Genomic DNA, 18,046 nt, shown 5'->3' with positions numbered 1-18,046 from the left:
TCACAGTATAAAGAACACACCACTGTATGCATGAAATCTGAGTCAGAAAATGGTGACTTTTTTATGCAATCAAAATACTAGGATGTGCATTTGTATTTATCGCAGTCTTTGTTAACACACTACTGATGTGTTGTTACGTTGGGGTGAAAGAGTCAAATGGCTGAAGATAAATACCAACACTGCTATCTAGAGGTCAGGGGCTGAACACACAGTATCACAAAACATCATGATACTCAAGTGTATTGGTGTTTTCCTCACAACCCTACTTTTATACAGAACAAGGCACAGCGAACCAATGACTGACAACTCACTGAGGGGGAAATCTGACTTCTAGTAGCCTCTGTACGGTCTATGTCCACATGGCGTTATTTTCTGAGTGCCTGTGTCTTTTTTTTTCAATTGTTCCCAATGCGGAGAGAGCGTTTGCATCCCCATAAGGCTGCCTAGAAGTAAAGTGCTGCACCCAGCATCTTTTTTCCAGCCTTTTTTTAATGCAGCTGCCTTTAGCTGAAATTTTCAGAAAGGCACTGGTGATGTCACTGCTGCTCCTTTAGCTACTTTCTATCCCAAGTTGTATGATATGTCATTCAGAAACTATTACAACACAGCCCATTTGCGGGGGCAGATTGGCTGGACACCAAATGCTGCTGGTGATCAGTGTTGTGCTTTTACCACTGTACGCACCATAAGGTTGTTGTTAGCTGTGTAGCCAAAAGTCCTTTTTCATTTTTCTGGATGCTTATACATACAAAGAGCAGAGATGGCTTTAAAAAAGTAAAAGAGTACTAACTTGGTCTCCAGCAGCTGGGCATTCTCATGGATAAGATGTTCCACTTCGCGACCCATACCTGAAAATGACAACTTATAATGTAAATACAGACTGTTTCAACTCATCATGTGCTCCATCATAAAAGGAATAATAAGAATGTTATTGCAAAATCGCATCAATAAAGAAGTGTTTATGTATATTCTACACACAAACATATTGTTCTCTCAGTCTTACCTAGAAAGCTGTAGTCTGAGAGTCATGCAAGAGAGTCGGGAAGAAGTTTATAAGACTGTAGGTAAGTTAAATGGTCTCATTTAAACATCTCTAGTCTATAGTATTACTGCTCTTCACAACACAGCAGCACTATTCACCATTCTGCTCATCCTTAAGAGGGTCACAAAGGGGACCGGAAAACTACACAGAATCAAGAACACAAATGAAGTGAATAAAGAGCTGGTTACGAGATCTGCAGGGAATTCATTAATACACACCAGAAAACTCATCTGCGAGGACGAGAGAGCCCAACAGCCAAAGAAAAGACAATTCAGAGAATGCAACAAGAAAGGAAATAGTTTGTAAAAGTAGAGATGATGATGAAAAAATAACATTGATTCAAGAGGCTTCTTACCCAGCAGGTCAGCTCCTTCATCCATGTCTCCTATCAGGTCGTTTCCTGCAGATGACAGCTCCTCAAACAAAGAGTCAGTGTTGCGGTCGAACGCTAGATTCTCAATGCCACCTTTAGTTGGTGTGCTGGATAGACAGATGAGGTAGGGGAAGATAATATGAAACAAGAATGGGAGAAAATGATGATTGGCATGATGAAAGGGGCATGATGTTGCAGTATGATTATTAACACTTTGGTACAAATGGATGCAAATTGGAATTACACTGAGTAACAATTGTTGGGCAGTCAATCTGAATCTACATGTTTTTCTTATTTTCAACAAACCCAATGAAAACACCAAAACACACAATGACACAGAGCTCCACTGCTGCCCAAAACAATTTAAAAATGTGTTGGACGTATCAGCCGACAGCCGTAGAGATGTCTGCCTTCTTTCCAATATAAGTGAACTAGATGGCACTCGGCTTGTGGTGCTCAAAGGGCCAAAAAAATACATCTGAAATACTCAACAGCAATGTCTCTTTTCAGAAATCATGACCTGGTTACTCAAGATAATCCACAGACCTTGTGGTGAACAGTTTCATGTAGAAATTAAAGCTGCAAGCAGTGATTAATAGGCCTTCCCACCTTCCCACAAGTTGGTAGGATGCATGTCTCAGACGCAGTTCGATCATCAGACATGTTTGAAATGTACTGACGATGTAACGCATTGCTGGTTTTGGTCTTTTAATGGGATTTGTAGTAAGAAAAAACATATAGACCGATGCCCGCCTTATCCTTTAACATTTCCTGAAGTTTAGGGTAATGATGATTAAAAATCTAGTCATCAGTCCTGTACCTCGTTCCTTTGCAGCCATCGAGGTCCATGTCCAGCTCAGGAGTGGACTCAATGATGGCCTGCACCTCAGACTTCTCCAGGTCGTCTGCTCCATCTAACACAAGCAGCAGAGATAGAAAACAGAAGAATGAGCGAGTTAGTACACTCACAGCAGGTAACGGATGTTAGCTACTAGTTCTGTGTTGTTTTAACTGCACTGCAGACCATCACCTTTGAGGGGTGTAGAGACTTGACCATCATGTCCCAGCTGACCCTGCTGTCCTCCTTGTACTGCTGCAATGTTCTTACTGCTCTCTGGTTTTCCACTGCTGCAGTCCAGGTTCTTGTTGAGCCCGTCTGAAACTTCCTGCAGGGGCGTGTCCACAGACTCCATGGCAACATCAGAAGCAGCAGTAGACAGGGGTGTTGCAGACCCTCCACCTAGACTGGACACAGGACTCATTCCAGCGGATGCTCCATCATGAGGAGATAATGGTGTGGTGGACTGAGAGTTAGCGCTGTATGTAGATGTGGGGGTGTTTGATTTAGAGGTGCCACCCTGAGAGGACATGGGGGTGTTGGATTTGGAGCCTCCGCTTTGTAAGGACGAAGAAGTTCCACTTTTGGAGACACTTCCCTGATTGGTTTGAGCACTGAACTTGGAGCCTCCGCGGTTCGAACCAGCCAATTCATCCTTGAGATGAAGGAAGATGAGATGTAGTAGAGAAACAGAGTCAGGGGATAACAAGAAAATCAAGATAAAACTAAAATCTTATTATTTGTTTAACATTGTGAAGCTCCCACATTTTAAGCTATAAATGCAGGTAATGTGCAGCACACACACTCATGTATGCAAACCAAACACAGAACCAAACTGTGATCAAGCCAAACATATCAAAATCACTCCATTCCCAAAGTGAGGACAACACTGACCTTGACTGTAGTTTGGAAAAATAATCCTGTGTCAAAGTCCACTTACTTAGCTTTTTCTGAAGCTTTCAACCATGACTGAAGTTCCATACTGAGGTACTTTATGTATGCTGCCAACTTGGAATCAGCTGTGACTGATTTGGGTCTTCTTATGTGTTTTCCGAAGTAGATTGAATGAGTTACAGTAAAGTGCATTAGGTTGTAGAAACTTAAACTAAATATCTGCCTCTATGTGATCCAGGAAATGTTGATTGGATTTCTTTGTATACTGTGGTTCTTAATGGTCTGTAACTGTTACATGTTGTTAGTCTTCATACCGAAATAACACCAAATGTGTCAAACACTGTGAACATTGCCATGCAACTCAAACCAACACAAACAGCAACCAACCAGGACACTCATCCATTATAACAAGCCAAACTATGCTGTGAGGGTCTACTATAAAAACAAAATGAGTTCTGCAGCTTTAAAATCACACAATTTGAAACCAGCTGAAGATACAAAAAGGCAACAGGTTGGCATCATGCAGTTTCATTTAGATATGAGGTAATGCCATTATGTTAGCATCATATTATTTAATCACACTGCAGCAAACTCTGCAACACGGCTACTAAACTTGATAAGTATAGATACGGTGGATGCCATGGTTACAGTGATAGACAGGTCTACCTGGTCCTCATCAGCCTCCTGATTGGGCAAATTCTCCTGCGAACTTTCACCTTCCACTCTGACTGGGGAGAACTGTTCCTCAAACTGAGGGATATTAAAGACCTTGCTTATTAATATTTCTGAATATCCATTCCTTAAAACAAATAAAAAATAAACCAAACCAAGGCCATGTGTTGTATACAGATTGTAAGGATGTTGCAAGAGCTCATTTTCATTAGCACTGATCTAAATGTGTCCAAGAAAGTAAATCAAAGCTGTGGGGAAAGCCTGAACTCCATAGGTGATCTGGGTAGTGAGCAGTATTTATGGCTGCTGTTGGTACACAAGGTGACCTGGTTGGCAAAGGCTTTCTTACATGAATGAAAATGAACTGGATTTACAGTACCAATTAATCACTCTAAGGTTCCATCAGCTCTCGACAGCCCTTTGCGCTATGCAGAATTTCTAACCCTGTATTGTTTTGACCTGTTAATGCCAGCAGCTTTGGTTCTATAAATAGCACAGTGCCTGATGGAAACGAATCAATCGGGACAACAACAAAGCATCCATACGGGGTCACCTTGAAAACAGAAGAGGGGCAAGACTTTAATAACACGGGAGTATTTTAAGGTTTCACAGACATTGAATATGATACTGCTGGAGAACTGTTTCTTTCCCAAAAGTATTCCCTATTTTTGTGTCTGGTTCGTCTCTCTGAACACCGATGGGAGTGTTTTCTTTCAAATCTCTTGTGTGCATGCTGCCGTCACTCTATTGTTGCTACAGTAGCACTGAGCAGCCAATAGGGGGAAAGTTTCCCTCCATTGCTACTCTGCTGATAATGGCTCTTCCCCTAAACCACACTCTCTCACACACACGCACACGCACACACACACACACACACACACACACACCCACCCACCCCTTCATATGGTGGGAGGGGATGGGATCACTGACTGTAAATCTTTGGAAAATGTCAAGTCAGCGGAGAAAACACAAAGGCACTGCTGTGTATCTGCACTGGGGGTGCCTGGGAAGACTGTCTGTGTAAAAGTTGAGTGAGACAGATGTACTGCGACACCTATATTGTACTCCAGGACTCAAGGTGAGGTGCTCAGAGGGACTTAATGAATTATCAACCACCTTGGCTGGCAGTTATGAAACAATCCAACACAAGAACATGGGTCAAAATAAACACTGCCAAAACCCAAAACACTTCCCCCCTTACACTTTCTATCTGACCCTGTACTAGTGTAATAACAGCAAATGAATACTTATTAGGGGCTCATTAATATTCATGATGGAGCCTTGCTTGCAGCATGGTTTCCAACAGCAACAATGTGAAGACACTCTGTCCTTTCCACCCTCCCTTGAGGTTAAAGGCAGGCCCCCGAATGGTACCACTTCCTCTGCTTGCTGGGCTCCCAGCCACCCCGTTACACACACAGGCTGCTGCTAAAAATTCTGGACACACTGAACAATCCTTTCTCTCTGAATAGAAATGTACTCTTTCGTTGGTGTGTGCTGCCATTGAGTGTTTGCATTTTGTTTCCACAACCGCTTTTAAATGAGCAGGGGATGATGTCACTACTCCAATCCGTGGGAAGCGCTACCAGCCAACCTCAGACAGTAACTTTACAACTAAGGACGTCCTTCTTTTATATTCATCAAGTTCTCAAAGCAGGACTGATTTATATGTGTGTGTTTAAGTGTGTGTCATACCTTGAGGCTGGTGTTGGATCGTGGATGGCTAAGGTTGTTGAATCTCCATGGCTCAGAGGGGGTGTCAACGGGTTCCCTCTGGAGTTCAGGGGTCATACCATCAGTCCCAGGAAGCTGGAATATGCCCATGGAGATGGGACGCTCCTTTCTGGATACAGAGACAAAAGGAAGGAAGGATGATTCAAAAGGGAAAAAGAGCAATTCTGAAAGAAAGGAGTTGGCCTGCTGGTGAAGTCATTCTTACATAATTAGAACACAGAGAAAACAAGATTAATGCAGGCTGTCTTAAGTCAGCCTTTTTCTTGACTTGAGGTTCCACTACAATCAAACATGTTGAATATCATTGTCAGTTTTTAGTCTTGGCTTAGCAAATACTGAAATTCAATGAGGTGAACATTGCCAACAACTAACAGGTGTGCTCTTTCCAGCACCAAACAAGAAGTCTTGGTTCTCTTGGACTGTGGAAAAGCAGGAGAAACTGGTGGAGTGAGCAAGAGTCAGTGTTTGATTCAGCATGAATCTGATCCACTTATTTTAGTGAGCAACCTTAATTTGTCGAAACTGTTCCCCTCTCATTCCCACAGTCTCATCCCACTAAAATGGCGCAGCTAACCAACGGAGGCTGGTAGTGAGTTGAGGCACCAAAATCCAAAATATAAAGTTGGACACAAATACAGTTTATCGTCATGAATTATACTGATACCAAATTGACATGAATACTTTCAACATATGAACCTTTTTATCTTGTGTTTTCTAGAGTTATCGGTTTTTGAGAACACATAAGGAATTGTTAATGTCATACTTCTGAAAGGGAGTTTGGCGTAATATTTTCCACCAGGAGCATGATGGGAAATAATCTCAAAAGGAATCTAGTCGTCTTGAAAATAGTGACCCTACAAAATCCTAGGTCTTTGCAAAATCTTACAATGTGTGACATAAAACTCACATTGTCTTTAGCTGCAAGAAGGTGTCAGACTTAAGTCTTTTCAAAGTCTTTAAGAGTCTAAAGCCATCCTACTAGCGGCTCTATGAGGCTGCATTCAGGCACAGCAGTGCTTTGAGGTACATGCTAATGTAGACAGGCTAGCATGCTGATGTTTAGCCACAGACTGTCTAAAAATAACTGAAAGTAGCCACCGTGGCATCACCCATTGGTTTGAAGCCTCAAGTTCAACATTTTGGCCATTGCCATTTTGCATTTTTGAAGTTGGAAATCATCATATCTGGATGAGAGGGTGGAGCTGTGCAGGAGTGACGGGTGGATCTGATCTGACGTTTTGCAGATTATTACTCAAAACAGTCATGCTAAGCTAAGCTACAGAGACAAAAAAACGTTTCTTTGTATCAGACTGAAAACATGTTTGTTTCTGCTGTAAAGTTGGGCATTTAATATGGGGGTCTAAGGGGATTGTCTCACTTTTGAGCCAGCCTCAAGTGGTCATTCAAGGAACTGCAGTTTTTGGCACTTCATGTTGGCTTTAGTTTTCAGCCCCGAAGTTTGCAGCTTGTGTTTCTCAGGTAATGTTAACTACGGTCACAATCTTACTTAAGCATGTTAGCACGCTAGCATGAGGGGGACATGGATGTGTGTACTAAATGTCCTAGCAATCCATCCAATAGTGGTGAGGACATCTGACTTAAAACCACAAATGTCAACTTCATAAAGGCGCTAGAGGACAATCAAGTGATAACAATGTCAGTGGGATACATCATCTGGGAACCATGAATGTCAGCACAAATTTGTTGCCACTCCATCCTGGAGATACTGAGATACGTCACTGGTGATGTATGAACAAAGGATTCTTCCTCTGGGTACAATGGATATTTGTTCTGAACTCTGTGGCAATCCATCCAATAATTGTAAAGATATTTCTGTCTGGACCGAAGTGCTGGACTGTCCAACCCGCAGACAGACCAACATTTCCATTGCTTCTGCTGCCAGTGTGCCTAAAAACTAGGGCCGTAACGTTACATGTATTTGTGTCGAACCGTTTGGTACGCAACTTTCAGTTCGGCACGACCCTGTACCGAATTATTGGGCGCAGGATATTATTTTATTTTATTTTGTTTTATTTTAATTCCGTTTTTGCGAGCCGAACCATTTAAAATATCTAGTTCCCCGACGGACATAATTGAGTGACGGACGAGTCCCGTAAATCTCCGCTTTCACTTTGTGCATGGTGTGGGTTAAAATGAAAAAGAAAGTGACAAACACATAAGCCGTGAGCCTGCTCCGCCTCAAGCCGGTCGCGACGCACCATACGCCTGCAGCGAGCCGTTCAGCACTGCGCACAGTCGGACTAATGGGCTGTCGAACCAATGACATGGACCCCATGGCAAGTGAGCCTGACGAACCTGAAGACCCACCCGCAAACCTTAAGTCCTCCGTTTGGGAACACTTTGGTTTCAGGGTAAAATACGAAGATGGAAATAAACAAGTGGACAAGACAAAAGCAGTGTGCCGACACTGCAGAACAGCGGTCGGGTATGTACTTGGAAACACGTCTAACATGCTAACGCATCTAAAGCGACACCACCCGAGTTTGAACGTTAACCGGCACGACTAGAAAAAGCAATCTGGTGCAAACTACGATATCGTCGTCGTTTAAAAAGAAAGAGCGTTTCCCTGACCATCGCGCTAAAGAAATAACCAACGCCATTGGAGTTGAGTAAAATTGTTTAAGCTGCACTTTAGATATAAGCATGTTTTGTTTACTGCACTTTAACAAAGTGGGAAAGCTAAGTAAGTTCCTAGTAAAACTGAATCTGAGCAGGCTTTAAAGCTGACCAGCTGCACTATACTTTTTATTTTAATTGAGTAAAACTGTTAAAGCAGAAATGTATATTTATATTTTTCATTCAAAAAATGTGTTAAAAAAACAGCAGGATTTTATTTTTCACTTTTATATTTCTATTTTCATTCAAACAATGTGAAAAAGCAGGATTATATATATATTTGTTTCATTCAAAAATTGTGTTAAAAGAGTTAACTGCTGTGGTGGTATGTTTTAATAAGGTTACCAATAAGTAAAAGATATTTAATAGTTGTCTATTTTTTTCATTACTGTACCGAAAAAAAAAACTAACCGTGACTTGTGTACCGAGGTACGTACCGAACCGAGATTTTTGTGTACCGTTACACCCCTACTAAAAACATAAAGAATTCCTTTGGTGGTAAAGAAGACCTTCAGCAACGAAAGACATCCTCACAACAGGTGCAAGAACATGTGATTTATACTGTGCAATAAAAAGTGCACAGTATGGGGTATATTCTATACTATATAAACCAGGCTGGAAAACTTCTCATTAGTTTAAATGTTCTGACTCTCTCTCTCTCCATGCTGACAGAGAAAGTGACACTTGGTAGAAAATTATAGTGTGAAGAAGTGATGAACAAAGTTTGGTGCAACAGCTACTGTACTTCACTAAGCCTGAAGTCACTTACATGATACATTACTAGTTCATTTTTTTCATTTTGCATTTTAATTTGTCTATTTTTCAGTGCAGTGGAAGCAGCTCGGCAAAATGTAATCAGTTAGACAAACTGAAACAAACTGTGTGACGAGTCTGAGTCAAGACTTCACAGAGAGGTGCGGTAGCAAAGGCTCCCTTAGGACAGTTTGTCACTGGAGTGGTGAGAAGACAAATAGAGCTGGTTGCCTCATTAACTCCATTACCTCCCACCTATTAGCTCAGGCAATAACACAGAGCCATTTGTATCCATCTTTATGGCTGGAGATGTATTTTGCCATGTGTGTTATTATAAGCTGAGCTTAGAGACACACAGAGGGAACGACACATGGGTACGAACAAATCTCTGTCACCATCTCCAGCTCTCACTAACCACCTCATTCTTGCATGGAGGTGTTCATGTCCAAACACCCATTTCACAACAGCTCCAGGAACACATTGAAATAAACACACTGCCCCCTCCACTGCATCAGACCAGGTACACTCCAGCAGCTATTCCCTCTCCAGTGGCTAGGTATGAAAAAACATACTGTACAGTCAAGCACAACAATGGCTGCCACTGAAAAGAGCAGCCGGCAGGCAGCGATGAAAAGCAGCAGCAGCCCCAAAAACAATGGACACACCACCATATTGAGAGGATGAGGTCACATGCCGGCCACTGATGGTGACCAATGCTGCCTTTTGTTATTTGAACTGATGGGTGAGGGCAAATCACATGCTCGTCCATGAGTCCTCCACTGCTGCCTCATCTTGGAAAAGAAGTGAATTAACTTGTGAGAATAATCATAAACAGAAATAAAATCAAGTGAAATGAAAACATCTCAAGGTGGTCTCCCAGATATGACTCTGCTATTTCTCCCCATCTCTCTCTCTCTTGACCTACTTTTACAGTGCAGTCTCACATTGTCAAACTATAACACACCCACATGGCAGCAACATTGCGACTGCATGGCTACAAGCTGGTTACAGAGATGCAGATAAGAAGAGATACATTAAAATAAGATAAATTAATATAACACACATTGAGATAACATACACACACACATATACCTGCTGGCTCTGGGTAAGGAGGGTAAGGAAGGCAGGGCAGGTAAGCCGCCGGTAGAGACAGAGTAGTGAACCAGCAGCAGCACAGACAGAGAGACCAGTACAGCAGAGTTGATGACCACCGCTCCCCCTACAAAGCCAAAAACAAACAGCAGCATACACCCGGGGCTCATGGCCCCCCCAGATCATGGCCCAGTGCCTCGACAGAGACCAGGAGGTTGGGGGGCTCAGACGATGACGGCAGATGAGGCGGGGGTCACTGAAACACCAAATTCACCTTGGCACACCTCTGACTGGACATCAACCACTTTTTATCTACTGCTGAGGTCAAAGATGCTGTATCCTTCCAGCTGGGAAACAGCAGCAAAACAGTGAGCTTTTTATACCGCAGCTCAAAGGCAGAACAATGTGCCAGCAGCAGTCACAACAACAGTAATCCTGGTGGCTTCAGCAGCAGCGATTGATTAAAGCAAAGCAGCAGCAGACAGAGCAGAGCAGAGCAGTAGATCATCCCCAGAGAGCAGAGGGAGGCTGGCAGCAGCAGCTCCTCTCCTCCAGCGTCTTCCTCGAGCAGGTGATTTGGTTTTCCTCCCTCCTTCACCCCACCTATCCTCAGCCGAGATGCGACGCGGCTGCCGCTGTGCAGTCTAGAACACTCTGACGCTCTCCCTCTCTCACTCTGATGGCACCCACCACCCCTCCCTCTCCATCTCCCTCTCTCTTTTGGGTGCTGAGGCAGCTTGTTTCATATGCCTCTTCTCAGGCTGCAGCTTATTGGCTGCAAAACAGGGAGACTGACAAAAAGTGTGTGCGTTCGGTGTGTGTGTGAGGGAGGGAGGTTGGCAGTGTGTCTGCATTAACTGGAGGGATTGTGAAGGGCTAGGAAACACAGGGGGCTGCCTGAATGCACAGATAAGATTTCATGTTTTATAGTTTTACAACAGTGAATCACTTAATGTAGTTAGTATGCACAAATGTCACACTGAAAACAAGTTTCTACAAATAAAACTCAAGCAGACACATATTGTCATATCAATAAGGGCACAACAATTTCCTCACAGGTGCAGCCAACTGGTTCTACAAGCCGCATAGTAAGATGAATGAAGATCAACCAACAGCTGCTGATGTTCACATTTTTGGCACCATGAGTCGGTTCATGTCTCTTGTGGCTATGATTGAGCTAAATACTTACATAAGTACGCTGGCATGCTGATGGCTTTGTTTAACATGTTAGCATGCTAGTATTTGCAGATTAGCATTTAACACATAAAACTGCTGAGGGTGATTGGAAATGTCATTAGTTTTGCTGGTTTTTGTCATTAACCATGGTGTAACACAAATTGAAATTTTGACCTGATGATGGTGCCAGAGGAAAAGTCAAACAATGACTCAAGTTATTACAAGTTATTCTGGGGGAATGTGAATATTCGTTCCATTGCATGGCAATCCAAAGATATTTCAGTCTGAATCATAAAATTCAACCTCAAGCTGGTGCTAGATGAGAAGTCAGAGGTTCATGACTGTCATTAGAGTACAACCTCTGTGCACAATAAACATCTATAAAAAAGCATGCCATACATTCAACAGTTGTCAAGGTACTTCAGTCTGGACTGACGTGGCTGACTGATCAAATGACAACATGGCCATCTCTAGAGCCATGCTACTAGTGTGGCTCAAAAACACATCATGAGGACAAATGTATAAAAATATATACATTGTTGAAAAGAATCAATCAGAGGAAGGAGACAATGAAATGCCCACAATACTAAAAACCCATCACAAAAATATAGCAGCTGTAAATCTGCCCCAAGCTCGTCTGGCACACATGATGTAGACTGTGGGTGTAAAGCTGTCACTGGCCCCTTATCTCAGATGTTTCTGTTTTATAATCCCAGTTTTAGTGCTTCTTGTGAAACAACAACAACCTCTGAGCTAGCAACCTATGTGCAAAAGCATCTTTTATATGCCATTTTCTTCTACAGGGATTTAGCCACTTTAATGCCAGAGCTCACCTCCACTGAGCAAATGTTCCACTAACACAAGTTCCGTCCTGAAAGTATTTTGCAAGAGCATTGTCGCTGCATCCTGGGCTTAGCACTGCCCAAGACAATTGTGATTGGTTCAAAGAAATACAACACACCCAGAGTGTTTTATCCCTTCACGCAGAATTATGTTGGGTTAAGCCAGAACTTTCCCCAGCACTGGCACAGAGCAAGATAAGTCTGGCTATAGGACACTAGCCTACAGCTAGCCGTAGACAATGAAGAATCTGCAGAGTTGACTGGCTGACATGGGAGACCCTGTGCATACAACTGTTGGCCTAGTGTTTACCACAGTGTAAAAGAAAAAGGCAATGACGAATAAAAACATGTAACATCTGGATTAGTGTTTACCCTAAGGCAAGTGGAAGACTTTGAGACTAGGGGAAAGGTTTTAGGTCTGATAAGACTATGGAGCCTGTTGACCATTACACCTTACACTTCATTTGCCATAAACCAAACACCTTGGCAGAAACAAACCTTTGCCACTAGGACGCCTGGTGAGAGCAGCATCATGGAGGTGCTTCTCTGTGGCCTTGGAAGGTTTGTGAAGGTAGACGGCAAAATTAATTCATGAAAATACTGAAAAATCATGGAGGAAAAACTAAACAGGCAGGGAGAACACTTCTTTGCATAAACCACACATCAGCTAATACCTGTAACATTAACCTATTGACAGTTGAAATGACCATATTAACTGGGGAGGTGTACTGACTTCTTGGCCCCCTGCAGGAGGCGTAATCTGCTCTGCGAGTGCGCATTCAAACATGCAGCTCATCATTCCATCGAAGGAGATTAATCTGACAAAAGCCAACCTACAGCTCTGATTTACACATCCGCATCATCCTTTATCTGTCCCACTGAATTCTACTTGACTTCCTGCAGTTTATTATAAGAGTCTCTCTACCATACCTTGTCTTCCCATTTCATGTCAAAATCCTCTCTTAACACTAATCTTTACCTACAAACACCCACCCACCTATATTTTAAACAGCTTCACAGTTGCTTTCAAGTTCTCCTTTGCCTGCATTCATTCTTTGCTCAATTTCTCTGCTCAGACACGTTCCCTGACCCATTTCTACCTCTTGCCTGCAGGGAAGATATACATGTGTGGGAGTACAGTGGTTCAAACTGCTCCAATACAGGGTTGAGGACATGGAGAATCACTTATACACAGCAGAGAAGCACATAAAAACACACCTTGTCAAGTCTTGAAATCCAATTTCTACTGAGCTATAAAGTCTACTAATAACAGGATGAGTTTAATGGCAGGGGAGATATTTGCACTTGAAATCAAGAGTGGTATTTATTTAATAAAGTTTACCTGCAGTAAATGTCAATATCGTAAAGCAGAATATCACTCTACACTTTAAATCAAGAAAATTCCTAAACCTCCATCAACCTGCCCACTGGGTTCCTGGTTCAATCCCAGGAGGGAGCCCTTCTGTGCAGAGTTTGCATGTTCTTCCCGTATCAGCATGGGTTTTCTCCGGGTACTCCGGCTTCCTCCAACAGTCCAAAGACATGCAGGTTGGGTTAACTGGTGACTCTAAATTGGCCATAGGTGTGAATGTGAGTGTGAATGGTTGTCTGACTCTAATGTGTCAGCCCTGTGATAGTCTGGTGACCTGTCCAGGGTGTACCCTGCCTCTCGCCCAATGTCAGCTGGGACAGAGGATAAGCAGTTACGAAAACGGATGGATGATGGTGACTACGTTACAATATGTTTTTATCAAGCGACAACCTCTGAGGCTGAAAAATGAAGCTAACGTGGAGGTGCCAAAAACAGCAGCTCCTTGAATGGCCATTGGAAGCTGGCTCCAGGTCTCAATCCTCACAGACCCCATTACATTTCATAAAAGCTTAAAATTATGCTTATTTAAGGGCGGCCTCGCTTGGGTGACAGGCTTTCTGTGAGGCGTCACTACAGTCTGAGTAAGCTCCACCCCTCACTCCTCCACAACTCCAACCTCTCACCCAAATATGGTCAATTCTGGCTCCAAAAAAACAAGATGGCAACAGCCGAAATGCAGATCTGAAGGCTTCGAAACAGGAGTCCATAAACCAATTGGATGACGTCTAGGTAGCTACGTCCATATACTACGTCCAAGTCCATACATTTTTTAAATACTGACCTAACAATCAGTAATGAAACTGTGTCAAACTCAAGTGTACTAAAGTGTTGAGTGTCTCTGAAAGAAAGTGTTTCCTAATGAGAGCAATAATAATGATCAAACTGCAGTTAAAAATCTGACAGGATACAATCTTCAAACATTTTAGGTCCAAGTGTTTACAGGACTGACAAATGATATAGGCTCAGGTAAACACAGTGACTGTGTTTAGAACAACAAGCATGGAGTGACAAATGGTTGGGTTGTCTCACCGTGTTCTGGGTGCTGTGCCTGCATCTGAGGGCTCTGCTGTTGCGACTGCATGTTGGTGTTTAGTTCGCTCCAGGTGCTCCATGTAGCTGTGGATCATCTGGAAGGTGCATAATCACAGAGTCTTAGAATTAGCTAAAACATATTTTCTTGATGTATAGTCATTTTGCAATCTATATGGCACAGATTAGGTTGCAGCATCATGTTGGTTTTTACATGTTTTATATGCTGTATTGAAATCCTTACTTGAATTATATTAGGCTCTTTAAGTTGCCTGTATTTCTAAGATGATTCAGACTACAGAAGATCTGATTCTAAATGGTCACAAGAACTTCTACATCTTCAAAAATGTTTTCGATGGTCCCTCACATACGAAGTACATTGTGTCCAGACACAGCTGTGACAGTCAGACTCACAACAAATGATGTAGATGAAGCAGCAGTGTGTAGGTGACAGCTTTTATTAGACTTCCATCTTCTCTATTCAACATTATTCAGATTAGCAGTTGGCTGCTGAAGCCTGAGAGGTTTTGGAGCATCTGTTAGTGATGCATAATGTATAACAGACCAAGGTGGACCAGTGGCTCAGCAGAAACAGAATTCATGTGTGGATACTTCATGTTTTAATCATCTTAAAGTATCCTACTCCATTCCACGTTGTAGAACCTTTGTTTGTCTATGTTCAACTTAACCTGTACTGTATTTAAAGGGTTTTTTTATGCAAAGAGGAATTTTTGGCACCTCAAAAATGGCAATAACTGAGACTAAAAATAGCAATTCAAATCCTCTATGAATGTGTTTCATAGCAATTCAAAAAATAACTGCTGGAACAAACCTACTATAAGCTTTAATGCAACATGTTTGACTTCCAGCAGCCAACTCCCTTCTCAGCAGCTATATTTTACACATGTAGCTGGGTCTTAAAAAGCCAGTTAAGCTGCTTTGTTTTAACTGGGCCTTAACATTCCTCTGTGAAGCTAGTGCTAATGTAATATAATTTCTAGTGAAACAAAAGCTGTTTCTTTTCTGGTGAGGATCTTAAAACACTGAATTACAACCGCAGTGTACTTTTTTGATCACCTCCTGCTTCCCACAACCCTCACCTAAACCAAAGCATTTTCAGTGGGTGAGAAAGTGTCTGACATGACAGTCCCCTGATGTGTGCTGTGCTGCATGTGTGAAAGCGCAACTCTGAAAAATGTCCATACCTGATTTTCAGGTATGACTGTCACATTGACAGACATTCATTTACTACCTTTCCTGTCCCAACCTCAAACCCAACCCCAAACTCCTCTCCTTGGGTCCATCTCTGTAGGGATCCTTTCCATAATGTTGTCAGACACAGAGTAATAATCAGTCAGTTGCAAAAGCAAGCACTTTTAGAGAACATAAATTGATGAGGCAAACATGCCCCGAGTGGTTATATTGCAGCCTGTTTCGCTGCGGCTGGCTGCAGCCCTCTCGCACAATACTGGACCAATTTCAAAAACTGTTGTTCCTGTTAGTCATTTGGACACAAAAATATGGGAAAAAAGAGTCCAGGTTGAAAAATACCAAAGTTACCCTTTCGCCAAACACATATTTTTATCCAAGAGCAGCATACCTCTGTGTGTCTCTGGTGAAGGGTGTTATACTCCTTCTTGAGCTCTGCTTCTCTCTCCTCCAATCTGCTAACTGGATAAAAAAGAGAAATAATTACTCAAAGACATAAGATTAAACAAGCCATAGGATTACAGCAAAATGTACTCATGACAACAAGGAACTTTGTCTCAAAACAGCATTGTTCTACATGAATTACTAACTCAAAAATTTGTTGATATCATGGATCTAACTGTTCCATTGACAAATCATTTGTCATATGAGAAATCGTGTTTTTACCTCACATTTTGTATCACTTAATTATGAGGTACTGAAAGTGGTAGTAGAGCAGTTGCTGTAATAACAATTTAGAGCCAGAAGAGGGCCACCATGCATCAACAAACCACTCCGAAATTACATTAAGCAGAGAGCACTGACCATTAAATCACAGACTCAGCTCTGAAATCAAACTCAATGAACAATCATTATCATCATCATCATAAATGTTTCAACCCATATTGAAATATCACACACACACACACAGCTGATGTGATTTTGACTACAATAATAATATAAACTTCTAAGTCAACGCTGAATGACAGCAGCTCTTTTGGTTTCTAATTACAGAGGTCTAAAAAGTTTCATTTGAATCGTTATGTGAATTGTAATAATAAAGGTCCAAGTAACCGAAACATGAAGAATGGAAATTACATTGGAAAAAAGTTACAAGTTATAAAGTACACATTTCATGTTTACCATATAACCAAAGGAAAAAAGATAAAACATAAACAACGCACACACTTATCTACAGAGCAACCATCAGTCTCAGTTGTGATCCACTGTCTGTGGCTCTAAGGTGACATCAGTTTGTAGTCAAAACAGCCCGACTGTCTTCATGTGTTTTCAGATGCCAGCCATACAAAAGGTGGAGAGTGGCACTAAAACATCCTTTGCACATCCATAACATCAGACTTGTAGTACAAGTCGGAAATAGTCTTTTGTCAGGTGTTAACAAAACTCAAGTACAAAAAAAACACCTATGTGACCAATGAAGAGCAACAGTTGAGACAGCAGCTGCATAGAATGATGTAAACTGTGATTCAGTGTGGGTATGAGAGGGCTGATAGAGGAACTAGTGGTTACAGATTGGAGCAGAAATAACCCAGGTCAGATACAGAGGTGTAGAGAGTAAATAGAAGTGACCCTGAAGGAAAGCCCCACATGAAAAGCTTGAATATGTCCTGTTGGAAGAACTTATCTTTTCATAATTGTCCAATTAAAAAATAAATAAATAAAATGCTTAAATTTAATCATTTGAAGTTAAACAAATAGTCAGGTATTGGCCAGAGTCTAAGACTCATGTATACATTTAAGACCTAAATAGGTCTGCAACTAATGGCTATTTACGCTACTGATTAATCTGCCTTTTTTCAATTAATCAAAAAATCATTTGGTCTTTAACATGTCAGAAATCAGTGAAAAAATCCTAACTTCCCAGAGCCCAAGGTGACATGCTTAAATGACTTATTTTGTCTGACCAACAGTCCAAAAGACAGTTTACTGCAATTTTTCACTTCATAAATGACTGAAACAATGACTAAGTTATTAAAATATTTATTTTGTCTTGTTCTGTTAATTGACTAATCATTTCAACTATTCCAAAATTTGAGTCCCTTTTCATCACCGCCTATCTTTTTTGAGTTGTATAATTCTATATTGTAAAAAAAAATTGACATTAACAATAAAAATTACAGTGAAAATCACTGTGATCATGTCTGTCTGGTTCAAACTGATAACTATACGCAGATGATTATTCTAAGTTTTATTTTTCTTTACTTCTCATGCAGATTACCACCTAATTGACATTTATATATTAATTACATTAATGTTAAGTGATAAAACAGATAGCTTTGCTATTTACTGAATTTTACTGACTGCTTTAAAATACACTACAGCTGTTTAGTTACAGGGGCATTACGTGACTGGGTGTTATCAATCCACCTGACGAGGGTGGAGT

At 41.6% G+C, this 18,046-nt stretch overlaps 1 protein-coding gene across 7 annotated transcripts in view; it reads right to left on the bottom strand.

Annotated features, from left to right (window-relative positions):
- spag9b (sperm associated antigen 9b) overlaps positions 1-18,046 on the bottom strand; it is a 46,708-nt gene that overhangs the window by 16,575 nt on the left and 12,087 nt on the right. For 5 of the 7 annotated variants that reach the window (XM_050059138.1, XM_050059134.1, XM_050059136.1 and 2 more), the window contains exons 3-9: positions 16,055-16,125; positions 14,455-14,552; positions 5,515-5,662; positions 2,446-2,908; positions 2,236-2,329; positions 1,398-1,522; positions 791-848 (exon numbers count right to left, since the gene is read on the bottom strand). In XM_050059138.1, coding sequence (XP_049915095.1) covers positions 791-848; positions 1,398-1,522; positions 2,236-2,329; positions 2,446-2,908; positions 5,515-5,662; positions 14,455-14,552; positions 16,055-16,125 — 1,057 coding nt within the window. Of the gene's footprint in view, positions 1-790; positions 849-1,397; positions 1,523-2,235; positions 2,330-2,445; positions 2,909-5,514; positions 5,663-10,035; positions 10,539-14,454; positions 14,553-16,054; positions 16,126-18,046 lie in introns of those variants that run through there. The other 2 variants (XM_050059139.1, XM_050059137.1) reach the window with 2 other exon arrangements.

Source organism: Epinephelus moara, chromosome 13, assembly GCF_006386435.1.
Source record: "Epinephelus moara isolate mb chromosome 13, YSFRI_EMoa_1.0, whole genome shotgun sequence".
In the NCBI taxonomy this organism is placed as follows: Eukaryota; Metazoa; Chordata; class Actinopteri; order Perciformes; family Serranidae; genus Epinephelus; species Epinephelus moara.
Note: the sequence above shows the minus strand (reverse complement) of the source record. Positions and strands in the feature narration are given on the sequence as shown.